Here is an 11,806-nt window from a genome sequence, read left to right on the forward strand (position 1 = left end):
AAGTCTATTCGTGAATAATGAACAATGAAACACCACAGCTGCCAGAGCCTTAATCAGGAAACGAGGCTTCTGAATAGGAATGGAGCAGCCATGTTTGCGCTGCTCAGGAGGAGGAGGATTTCCCACTTTGGGCCTCTGTTCTCCCAAATGTACAAAGGACCCAGAATGCTCAGGGACTCATATTGCCTTTCCTAAGTCACAAGATCTAAGATCTAAGGAGCTGTATTAAAAATTTTGGCTCCTCCTATAAGCTTATCCTATCACTCTACTGCTCAATCATTTCCAGGAGCTCTCCATGCCAGTAGAATGAAGTCCAAGTTTCTTACCCTGACTTCCAGTGTCCCCCATGCCCCTCAAGCCAGGTTGTCCTCTAGATCCAGGATGATATAATCCATTCCTACTCATCCATTCTCCCGTAGCAACAGAACCCTGGCTGGGGCCATGCCAGCAAGTAAAGGATGACTTCTCAGCTGGTTTTGCCCCCAGTCCTCGGAGTGCCAGGCTCACTCCCATCCCCTCTGGTCACCCCAGCATCAGAAATCATAACCTCCTTTAACAGAAGGTACACCCTGATGACAAACCCACATCAGTTCAGTTAGGTTCGGTTCAGGAAAAATTTCCTGAGCCCCTGCTACAGAGTAGACACTGCTAGACACTGTAGAGCAGTGTCGAATGATCAAGCGCCTGTCCTCAAGAAGTTCCAAGTCTAGAATTTTCTGCAATGATGGAAATAATCTCTATCTGTGCTGTCCAAGAGGGTAGCCACTAACTACATGTGACTGCCGAGCATTTGAAATGCAGCAAGTACAAGGATGATCTGAATTTTTATTTAATTTTAATTAATGTCTATCACACAGGAGAGAGAGGAGGGTAAGAAAACAAAGGCAGGATGACAGGAGGGAATGCAGTGACAGGAATCCAGATGTTAGGAGGAGATTGGGCTGCATCTCAAGGGTTGAGAAAGATTTTACCAGCTGCACAGAGCAGAAGATGCATCCAGTTGGTGATGACGCGATGAGTCCGCCCAGGTGGGGAAATTCCAAGTTGTGCAGTGTGGCCGCAGGCAGGAAGAGAGTCCTTTGGACAGTCCAGGCAGCTGGAGGGAAGGGGACCGGTCTATGTTGTGAGGGACTCCCTCTGTCCTCCTAAGGATTTTTGGCTTCACATTGATGCTGATGGGAAGCTCCAGTTGGCTTTTAAGGAGATATGTTTTGGCAGAATCACCTTGCTGCAGTGTGGATGATAGATTGAAAAAAAAAATAGATTTAATAATATGCATTTTTAAATATACACACATGACTATTTTTAGGTTGAGGAGCACTTTAAATTAAATTGTAGATGCAGTTAATGTAACTCAATTGGGTAAAAAGTAAAGACATTCCATTCGTTTTGTAACAATTAAATTATTTCTGTATGATCTCTTTAATGTAGACCCCTCCTTCAAAAATAGGACAAAGGTGAGGAAGTTCAAAATATTTTTGAGAACATTTTTTTTTTTTTTTTTTGAGACAGAGTCTCACTCTGTTGCCCAGGCTGGAGTGCAGTGGTGCGATCTCGGCTCACTGCAACCTCCACCTCCCAGGTTCTAGCGATTCTCCTGCCTCAGCCTCCCAAGTAGCTGGAATTACAGGCACCTGCTACCATGCCTGGCTAATTTCTGTATTTTTAGTAGAGATGGGGTTTCACCATGTTGGCCAAGCTGGTCTTCAACCCCCGACCGCAAGTGATTTGCCCACCTTGGCCTCCCAAAGTGCTGGTATACATCCGTGAGCCACCATGCCTGGCCTATTTTTGAGAATTTCTGAAGCACTTTAGAATTATAGTACCATCATTTCTTTTTTTCTTTTTTCTTCTTTTTTAGATAGGGCAGCCTCTCGAGACAGAGAAGGCTCAGAGGCTCCAGTACTAGCATTTCTAATATCAAATCAAAACATTCATGTCTATTAGTTAAATAAGGATACTTAGAAGCCAACCCCAGGCCTGCTGCTGCCCAGTTTCTTTTTAAGCCTTTAAATTCTACGTATTTAAGATCTATAATTCAGATCTTTTATTAATTTAGGCAAACCCTTCCCCTAAATCAGTTGCATGAGACCAGCAGTCCATCTTTGCATCGACTCCTTCCAACATATTTGCTTTAGCAAATTAAAAGCATGGCATGTGATCAAATTTTTCACTCAAAGTATCAGACAGATACAATTCAAACAGAGCCCTAGGCAGCTACCAAAAGGTCTTGAATGACAGCTTGTCAATTTCTGTCATTCAGGAGCAGCTTGAAAAGCTGAGCGCCCTCACATTTAGAACTTGCTGCCATTTAGGCAAAATGGTTTAACATTGAATCAAGGACATTATGAGCCAGAATTTTAAATCTGCTTATAAAAAAAAAATTAAGAGACGGAAGGGGCTCAACCTTTGAGTTCTTTCATTTGTCTAATTATATAGTACTACAGCAAGCACAAAGTGCCACAGTTCATAAGCATTAGAAAGCATTTACTAAGCTTATTTGGCAACATGGTCTCTAAGGTGCTTGATGTCCAAGTTTTAAACTGACGTGATCTAGAAGGCCCAGATTCTTTCTCTACAAACTTGCATGGTTGTTTTCTTACACATACAGCCAAGGCATTTTTTCAATCCAGAAATGAGCAGGAAAAATGAGAGTTGGAAAGTAGTGAGAATATTGAAAGAATGGTACAGCTTTCTAAATGACTCCTATAACAACCCAGACAAGAAGCAGGCTGAGGTTTCCACCTCCTTCAATAAACCCTAAAGCCAGTTCACCTACTCGAGGGGCCACTCGGATGGCCTTCTATGGGCTTTGGGTTTCTGCTCACCCCATCACTTTCTCAGACCCACTGTGTCTTCTTGTTCCTTTTTCTGGCTTGTAGCAGGTGCACTGGAAATATTGACTGATATTCCCAACTCTCCAGCTATTCAACCAGAGGAGGGTTGAATTGACCCTGGGCCCTGCCTCAGCCTCCCTGTGGCCAGTGGTGCTCAAACCTGAGCATGCATCAGAAGCACCTGAAGCCTGGTTAAAATGCAAGCTGCAGGGCGCCACTCCAGAATTTCTGATTTAATAGATCTGGGGTAAGGCCTGATCATCTGCATTTCTTACCAGTGTGAGGTGGTGCTAAGGCTGCTGGTCTGAGTACAGAGGAGGTTCCGGCAAGAGAGAAGAAGGCTGGTAAGTAGAGCTCAGTGTGGATTTTAGCAGCTGGGATCTTGGAGTGTGATAAAGACAGTTTGCTCCTCTGCCTGTCACTGGCTCCTTCTCCACCAACTCCAGTGTCCAGCACAGGCTCTCGCGGGTGGAAATGAAGGACACAGGAACCGCCGAGGAGAACAGACTTGCCATCTCAGGCCCTCCTTTCCCCTCCGCCTCAGTTACCGTCGGTCCTGGGTGTAGATGCAGCACGTAGAGTACAGGGACATGACGTGGTGACAAAGGTGCTATCACCTTACCAAGCCAGCTGCCATCTCACTCAGCCAGGAGCACTGTCTTTTCCCGTCACACAAAAATGCCCCCAGGAGTCAGGCGTCCTGATAACTCCACCTTAAATTGTTGGGTGGTCTCAGGGAGGGTCCACCCCTCAGGCCTGTTCTGCCAGAGGAGGCAACAGAGGTCCCTAGTACCCACTGAAATCATCTGTGAAGCTTTAAAAAAATGCTGAGACCCAGGGATTTGGAAAAAAAAAAAAACTTGATTATAGATCATAGTATTGAATCAATGTTGATTTTCCAATTTTGATCGTGTTACTGTGGTATGAGAACATTTTTTTTTTCAAGAAAAATACACTGAAATATTTAGAAGTAAAGGAAGTGCAACTTAAAGCCTGCAACTTAAATGTTTTAAATGTTTCACATGCTTTAAATGTTTCCAGGAACTAGAATGATGTAGCAAGGGTGGTAAGCATTTGGGAAATCTGGGTTAAGGGTAAATGAGAGGTTTTTTTTTGGGGGGGGGGTTGTTTTTTGTTTTTTACTATTTTTCAACTTTTCTCTAAACCTAAAATTATTTCAAAAGAAAAAACTTTTTTTTTTTTTTTTTTTTTTTGAGAGAGAGAGTCTCATTCTGTTGTCCAGGCTGGAGTGCAGTGGTAGGACCACAGCTCACTGTGGCCTCAACCCCCCCCCCAGGCTCAGGTGATCCTCCCACTTCAGCCACCCGAATAGCTGGGACTACAGCCACAGATGTGCACCACCACACCCAGCTATTTTTTATATTTTTCATAGAGACCAGGTTTTGCCATGTTGCCAGGCTGGTATTGAACTCCTGAGCTCAAGCAATCTGCCTGCAAAAGTGCTAGGGTTACAGGCATAAGCCACCACACCCAGGCCCCCCCACCTTTTTTTTTTTTCTGAGACAGGGTCTCACTTTGTCACCCAAGCTGGAGTCCAGTGGCATGATCATGGCTCACTACAGCCTCATAATCCTGGGCTCAGGTGATCCTCCCACCTCAGCCTTCCAAGGAGCTGGGACCACAGGTGTGCAGCACCACACCTGGCGAATTTACTTTTTTTATTTTTAGAGATGGGGTCTTGCTATATTGCCCAGGCAGGTCTTGAAGTCCTGGGTTCAAGTGATCCTCCTGCCTCGGCCTCCCAAAGTGTTGGGATTACAGGTGTGAACCACTACTCCCAGCCAAACACTTTTTTAAAGGAAAAAAAAAAAAAAGCCAGGCGCTGTGGCTCACAGCTGTAATCCCACCACTTTGGGAAGCCGAGGTGGGCGGATCACAAGTTCAGGAGATCGAGACCATCATGGCTAACATGGTGAAATCCTGGCTCTACTAAAGATACAAAAATTAGCTGGGCATGGTAGTGTGGGCCTGTAATCCCAGCTATTCGGGAGGCTGAGGCAGGAGAATAGCTTGAACCAGGGAGTCGGAAGTTGCAGTGAGCCGAGATTGCGCCACTGCACTCCATCCAGCTGGTAACCGAGAAAAACTCTGTCTCAAAAAAATCAAAAATAAAAGGAAAAAAGAACTACTCCAGATCAACTGAATTACAAACTCTAAGAGCACAAATAAGCACATAAGAAGATGCTGAGCATCTTTAGTCATCAGCAAATCAACAAATCAAAACCACACTGAGATACTACTTCATAGGCACTAGGGTAGCCAGAATCAAAAAGTGAGATGATAACAAGTATGTGGAGAAATCAGAATCCTCATGCACTGCTAGTGGGAATGTAAAATGGTACAGCTGCTTTGGAAAACAGTCTGGCAGTTCTTCCAACAGAGTCAACGTATGACCCAGCATTTCCATTCCTAGGTAGCTACCCAAGAGAAAGGAAAACATGTGTCCACACAGCAACTGGAACACACATGTTCATAGCAGCACTATTCATAACAGCCCAAAGGTAGAAACAACCCAAATGTCCATCAACTGATAACAGATAAACAAATTATGGTAAATCCATAAAATGAAATACTATTCAGCCATAAAAAAGAATAAAATACCCACTACGACATGGTGAACCCTGAAAGCATGGTGCTAAATGAAAGAAGCCAGAAACAAAAGACAACATATTATATGATTTCATTCATAAGGAATGTGTATAACAGGAAAATCTATAGAGACAGAAAATAGATTCCTGCTTGCTTAGGGCTAGAAGAGTGGGCAGAGGCTGGGCACAGTGGCTCATGCCTGTAATCCCAGCAATTTGGGAGGATGAAGCAGGAGGATTGCTTGAGGCCAGGACTTTGAAACCAGCCTAGGCAACATAACGAAAACCCACCCCTACAAAAAATAATAATAATAATAAAAGTTTTTTTTTTTTTAGTTTAGTGACTGTGCACACTTGTTTTCCCAGCTACTCAGGGGGCTGAGGTGGGAGGATTGCTTGATCCCAGGAGTTTAAGGCTGAAGTAAGCCATGATCCTGCCACTGCACCCAACTGGGTGACAAAGCGAGACTCAGTCTCTTAAAAATTTTTAAAATAGTTGGCCAGGTACGGTGGCTCACACCTGTAATCCCAGCACTTTGGGAGGCCGAGGCGGGCAGATCACTTGAGGTCAGGAGTTCCAGATCAGCCTAGCCAACATGGTGAAACCCTGTCTCTACTAAAAATACAAAAATTCGCAGGGCGTGGTGGTGTGTGCCTGTAATGCCAGCTACACAGGAGGCTGAGGCAGGAGAATCACTTAAACCCAGGAGGCGGAGGTTGCAGTGAATCAAGACTGAGTCACTGAACTCCAGCCTGGGTGACAGAGCCAGACTCCATCTCAAAGAAAAAAAAAGAAAGAAAGAAAAAAAAAATTTAATAGAAAATAAAAAGAATAGCTAAAGAGTATGGGGTTTCTTTTTGAGATAAGAAAAATGTTTTAAAATTGACTGTGTTGGCTGGACTTGGTGGCTCAGGCCTGTAATCCCAGCACTTTGGGAGGCCAAACCAGGTAGATCACTTGAGGAGTTAGAGACCAGCCTGGCCAACATGGTGACACTCCATCTCTACCAAAAATACAAAAAGTAGCCGGGCGTCATGGCACACACCTGTAATCCAAGCTACTGGAGAGGCTGAGGCAGGAGAATCACTTGAACCAGGGAGGCAGAGGTTACAGTGAACCAAAATCATGCCATTGCACTCCAGCCTGGGTGACTCCATCTCAAAAAAAAAAAAAAAAAAAAAAAAATTTGACAGTGTTGATGCTTGTCCTTATCCATGAATATACTAAAAACCACTGAAATGTATACTTTAAATGGGTAGATTGTATTTTATTTGAATTGTATCGCAATAAAGCTATTTTTAAAAACTCAGGGGGAGGGGGCAGGGACTGGGCATCCTTAGTGTCTCTAATTTGAAGAACTCCCCGGGACTCCAATGAGCAGCAGGGCTGAGAACCACACACAGGTCATTTCTGTGTACTGACACTATGTGGATCCACGTTTAAGTCACCCAGTTAGTCTAGAGCCAGAGCAATGTCCTTAGAGATGTGAAATTCAGCAGCACCAGGTATTTTCTTTGTCTAACTCATAACCCTCATTTAATCAGCCAATCCGTGTCCAGGTGGACCATCACATTGTCTTCCTCAGTCAGGCTTGGAGTTGCTAGCACTGGAGCCTGCCTTGCCCGCTGTGCCCGGACAGCACCCGCCACGTAGCAGGCACTAGTCTCATGTTGCTTGTATTAAACAGATGCTTGCAGCAGAAGGTATAGCAGTGAAGTAATGCATTTTTATCTTAACTTTCATTTACTTTCTTCCCTGAAAATTGATTCCATTCTTGATGTGACTTTCAGCTGTCAGCTGTCTGCACTCCCAGACGGGGTGATGGCCTGGCACCAACGGAGCATTACCCTGATGAATCATGGTCGAGGTACTTTTCCACTGGGCCAGCTGCCACAGCCCCTTCTCCATCCTTCGGAGAGCTCTGTCACCTCGCCTTGCAGACACTTGTGTGTCTCCCACTGGCCTCCACTTCTTGTGGGCAGTTTCTGGATGCCCAGGCCTAATCCAGTGCTGCCACTCAGTTAATTCTCTCTTCCTTTAAAGGGAACGATTACCTCCTTGAGGAATGAGGCCTGAAAGCTAAGTCTCTGCTATTGCATCCGCCTTCTTCTCACAAAGACCTGCAGCTTGAAAGGAGGGAGGGAGAACTAGCCCTAAGCTTCAGGAAGACCAAGCCCAGCCGCTGTGATGATTCCAAGGAAATTCAGGAAATCCTTGCTAATGGCCAAACTTCCCGGGTTTGAGATGCAAAAGGAAATCAGATCCCAGGGTAATGCTTTTACACTAAGCAAGAAACTGCAGGATATAAAGCTGTGCAGACCGTGGCTCCTGATTAAGAAAGTGATTCTGAGACTCCAGCCTGGAAGGAACTGGGCCCCAGTGTTAACTGTGGTTAATTCTGGGTGGAGGGGTGATGGGTGATAATTTCTCCTTTTTCTTTTCCGTACTAACCATTAATATTGCAGAGGGATGGGCAGTTAAAAATCAAAGGAAGAAAACAAAGAAAGCCAAATCCTTTTCCATCTGTGCCGTTCAAGCTACTACCTGGACATACTCTCCTTGAATCTGGGGCTCCTCTCTCAGCTCCACCTAACATGGCCCAGCTCCTTCCTGGGGTCACTCCGTGTTCCTCAAGCACTTCAAACTCATCCTCTCCTGCCTCTGAGCTCAGTGTATGGGCCTCTCTCCTTCCTTTATAAGCTCCATCCGTGACTGCCTTCTGTGGGTCAGCCACATAGCTGAGCGAGAACCACATGCTCCACATCGAAGGATACAAGAAGCTTGTTCCAAATCTACGTGGGTTTTTTTGATATTTTAAGAGAGCGGATGCTTTCCCACCCTGTCTAATTCCCTGTTACATGTATACATCTCTTTTAAAAGATCCTTCAAGTCCTTTTAGTGTCTGGACACAGCTTATTCCCTCCCTTTCTGTTTTCCCAATCTCGCCTGCTCCAGTCCTCCTGGTCGGTGCTTCTGTTTCCTGCACAAGGACACAGTCTTGCAAACATGGTGATCCCTGAAAGCATGTTGGAAATGAAAGAAGCCAGGTACAAAAGACAACGTACTATATGATTTCATTCACAAGAAATCTGTGTAACAGGAAAATCTACAGAGACAGAAAATAAATCTGTAGTTGTTTAGGGCTGGGAGAGTGAAGTGAGGCCTCTCTAGAGAGATGGCAATGCCCAGGATTTCTTTGAAGACATTGTTTAGATATCACAGCATGGTCGGACAATAGTGAGGACAGTCTGACACTGGTGTACAGATGAACAAATAGATTCATGCAGTAGAAGAAGCCAAACCAGATTCTAGCCTACCTCCAGTCACCTGATTTAACAAAGTCAAAGTCACAAATCAATAGGGAAAGGATGGTCTTTTCAGTAAATGATACTGTATCAACTGACTCATCATATAGAGAACAAAATGAACTTTGGTCCCATACACACATCATAAAAGTTCATTCAAAGTGGATCATAGACCTACATGTGAAAACAAAATCAATGCAGGGTCCAGGAGAAAGGGTCCAGGCGGAAGAATATTTTTATGACCTTGGGCTAAGCAAGAGATTCATAAACACGACACAAAACCACCAACCAGCAAAAAAAAAGGAATGAGAAATATGACAATTAAAATGAAGAATTTATGTTTATCAAAGACAAAAAGGGGAACCATTGACTGGGAGAACATAGTTACAATACTTGTATCCAACCAAGAATTTATATTCAGGTTAGAAGACTCAAAAACAAAAAAGCAAGCAATCCACTAAGAATGAATTCTGGGCAGAAGACTTCACAAAAGATCTACAAATGACCAATGACATCAGGTAAACATGGACTAAAACAACAAGGAGACACACCCGCAAGATCCATGACAATTTTGAAAATGAAACCCTGAGGCAGGCAGAATTCTAAGATCGCATCCCAGATTCCCACTCTTGGTGTCCGTGCCCTGCACAGTCCACTTAGTAGGGGCAAGACCTGTGGATATGATGGATGTCTCTTCTGTGATCAGGTTACATCATATGCCAAAGATGGAGGGATTCTGTGATTAAGTCTCTAATCAGTTTACCTTCAAGTTCATCAAAAGCAAGAGTAGCCTAGGTTGGCCTGGCCTACTCAGGTCAGCCCTTTAAAAGAGAGCTCAAGCCTGCCCTGAGCTGGGAGAGATTTTCCTGCTAGCCTTGAAGAAACAAGCAGCTGTGAGTTCTGCAGCTTCACAGAAATGAATTTGGCCAACAATCGTGTGAGCTCCATTAGAAATACACCCTAAATTCCCTCAACCTCTCCCACCACCCACAACACCTATTTACTGGTTATCTGCACGTGATAGCAGGGCAGGAACTAGACTCTCAGCCCCCTGAGGACAGACCTTATCTGTCAGTGCATTTCACTGTCTGTCCCAGCACGTTGCACAAAGCCTGGCATATATCAAGAACATGGCACATTTTTATTGAGACGGACTCCTTAAAGCTGGAATCTAAAACCAATGGCCCCTAAATTCAGCAAAAAAGGTTAATGTGACACCTCTGCTTTTATTACCCATTTCCACAGATGGAAGGGTTGGTTGTCTGTGGCTATCTCAAGTGAAATGCAGAATTAGTGAATAAAATTTTCATCTGAATTTAAAGAAAATCTTAATAAGATTTTCTTATTGCAATTTTGTTGGTACCACTATGGAATAGATTACACTATTCAAATAATCATTGCCCTCCCTATAGAAGAATTATATTAGGTTAAACCAAATACAATTGAGATATTCAATCACTTTTGACTTCATAAAATGCCAATCTCATATGGTTCAACCTAATTCTTCCCTGCCCCTTTGATGTCCAGCTTGATCATGCTATTTTCTCTGGCCAATAAAATGTGATCTTTAGTGGCACGTGTTACTTCTTAACAAAGTCTTAGTGATTGCATGTTGGCCAGCATGCCTTTTCTCTCTGCCATGACCACCAGAAATTTTCCAGATAGAGGCTTTTCAACTTGCTTGGTCTCAGAGTGAAATGACAAAGAGCAGAGCCATAGCCAATCCACCTGGACATACAGCACAACTGAGCAATAAACCTGTGTGGATATAAGCCTCTGAGATTTTCATTACTGTGGCATATTTTATCAATACATTCTCTTTTACTTTGCCTTGCAATAGAGGTACATTGTTTGTGTCTGCCTCACTTATATCCCAGAGTCCAGCAAAATCTCTTGTCCATAAGAAGCCCTTGAAAAATATTGATTGAATTTAATTAAGCACAGTGCTTTTTTTCTTCTGGGAAAAAAACTGGCTGAACACAACCAAAGACATTTTGTGGCATTTATTAATGCCTGTTCTACCTTTAAGCCTAAGGACAAGAACCACCCGTGAGCCAAGCTGTATTATGTCAGCAAAACTCCTAGAACAATTAAGCCTCCTTTAAAACTGGCATGGAGCTGTTTCCAGAATCAGCATGAAATCCAGTACTCAGCATGCCTGTGCTACCTCCTCCTCTGGGGGCCCTCCTGTCACTCTGAGCAAGGCAGCAGGAAGTGGGAGGTGGAAGTTAGGACCAGATCATGTTAGGCCTTCATAGACCAGGAGACATAGAGCAATGATAACCTATCAGTGAAAACTGTCAGAGGTTTTCATGCAGGGGAATGACCACCTGAAATTTTAAAGGTTGTGACGGCTTACTGACTAGAGAATAGATTAGAGAGAGACAGGAGTAGAAACAGCGATGGAATAGAAATTTTCTCAGAAATCATAAATTACCAATTTGACAAAAGAAAAAATCTTAAGTAAACCAGTATCTATGGTGAAAAAGAAATATTTGTAAAAACAAACAAACAAAAATCACTTCTGGAAAAATTCTTGAGGCTAAATGGTTTCATGGTTGAATTCTTTGAAACTTCACATAAACAGATTTTACATTCTTTCAACTGATAGTGACTAGGGGGAAAAATGAAAAACTTCCCAATTCATTTTGTAAAGCAAGCACATCCCAATACTAAAATTTATCAAAAATTGGGAAGAAAAAGCTAAAAGGATCATTTATGGCAGATGATATCATTGTATTACTGAAAACACAAGAGAATCAACTAAAAAAACACTAATAATTCAATACGGTGACTAGTATAAAAAATTAATGTATACAAGCATTAGTTTCCCTATAGACCAGCAATAAACAGATAAAAAGTAATAAAAAAAATTTTATAGAACCAAAAATATAGCTAGAAAAAGTAAATGAAAATATAAATAAATATTAACATTTAAAAAAATAAATGTAACTACCTAGGAATTTACTTAACAAGACAAATACAGGAGTTACATGAATACAATTACTGAAAGATTCAAATAAAGACTTGGCTAAATGGAATGACATACCATAA

The 11,806-nt window shown here is 43.0% G+C and overlaps 1 protein-coding gene across 1 annotated transcript; it reads right to left on the reverse strand.

The window, feature by feature from the left end:
- Window positions 1-805: 805 nt before the first annotated feature.
- ARMS2 (age-related maculopathy susceptibility 2) lies at window positions 806-8,211 on the reverse strand. Its single transcript, XM_023224284.2, is given in 5 exon segments — window positions 806-1,248; window positions 3,114-3,139; window positions 3,141-3,304; window positions 3,307-3,454; window positions 8,002-8,211. Coding segments are annotated over 5 exon segments (576 nt in total). The 3' UTR covers window positions 806-1,220.
- Window positions 8,212-11,806: the final 3,595 nt, after the last annotated feature.

This window comes from Piliocolobus tephrosceles, chromosome 9 (genome assembly GCF_002776525.5).
Source record: "Piliocolobus tephrosceles isolate RC106 chromosome 9, ASM277652v3, whole genome shotgun sequence".
NCBI classification, from domain to species: Eukaryota; Metazoa; Chordata; class Mammalia; order Primates; family Cercopithecidae; genus Piliocolobus; species Piliocolobus tephrosceles.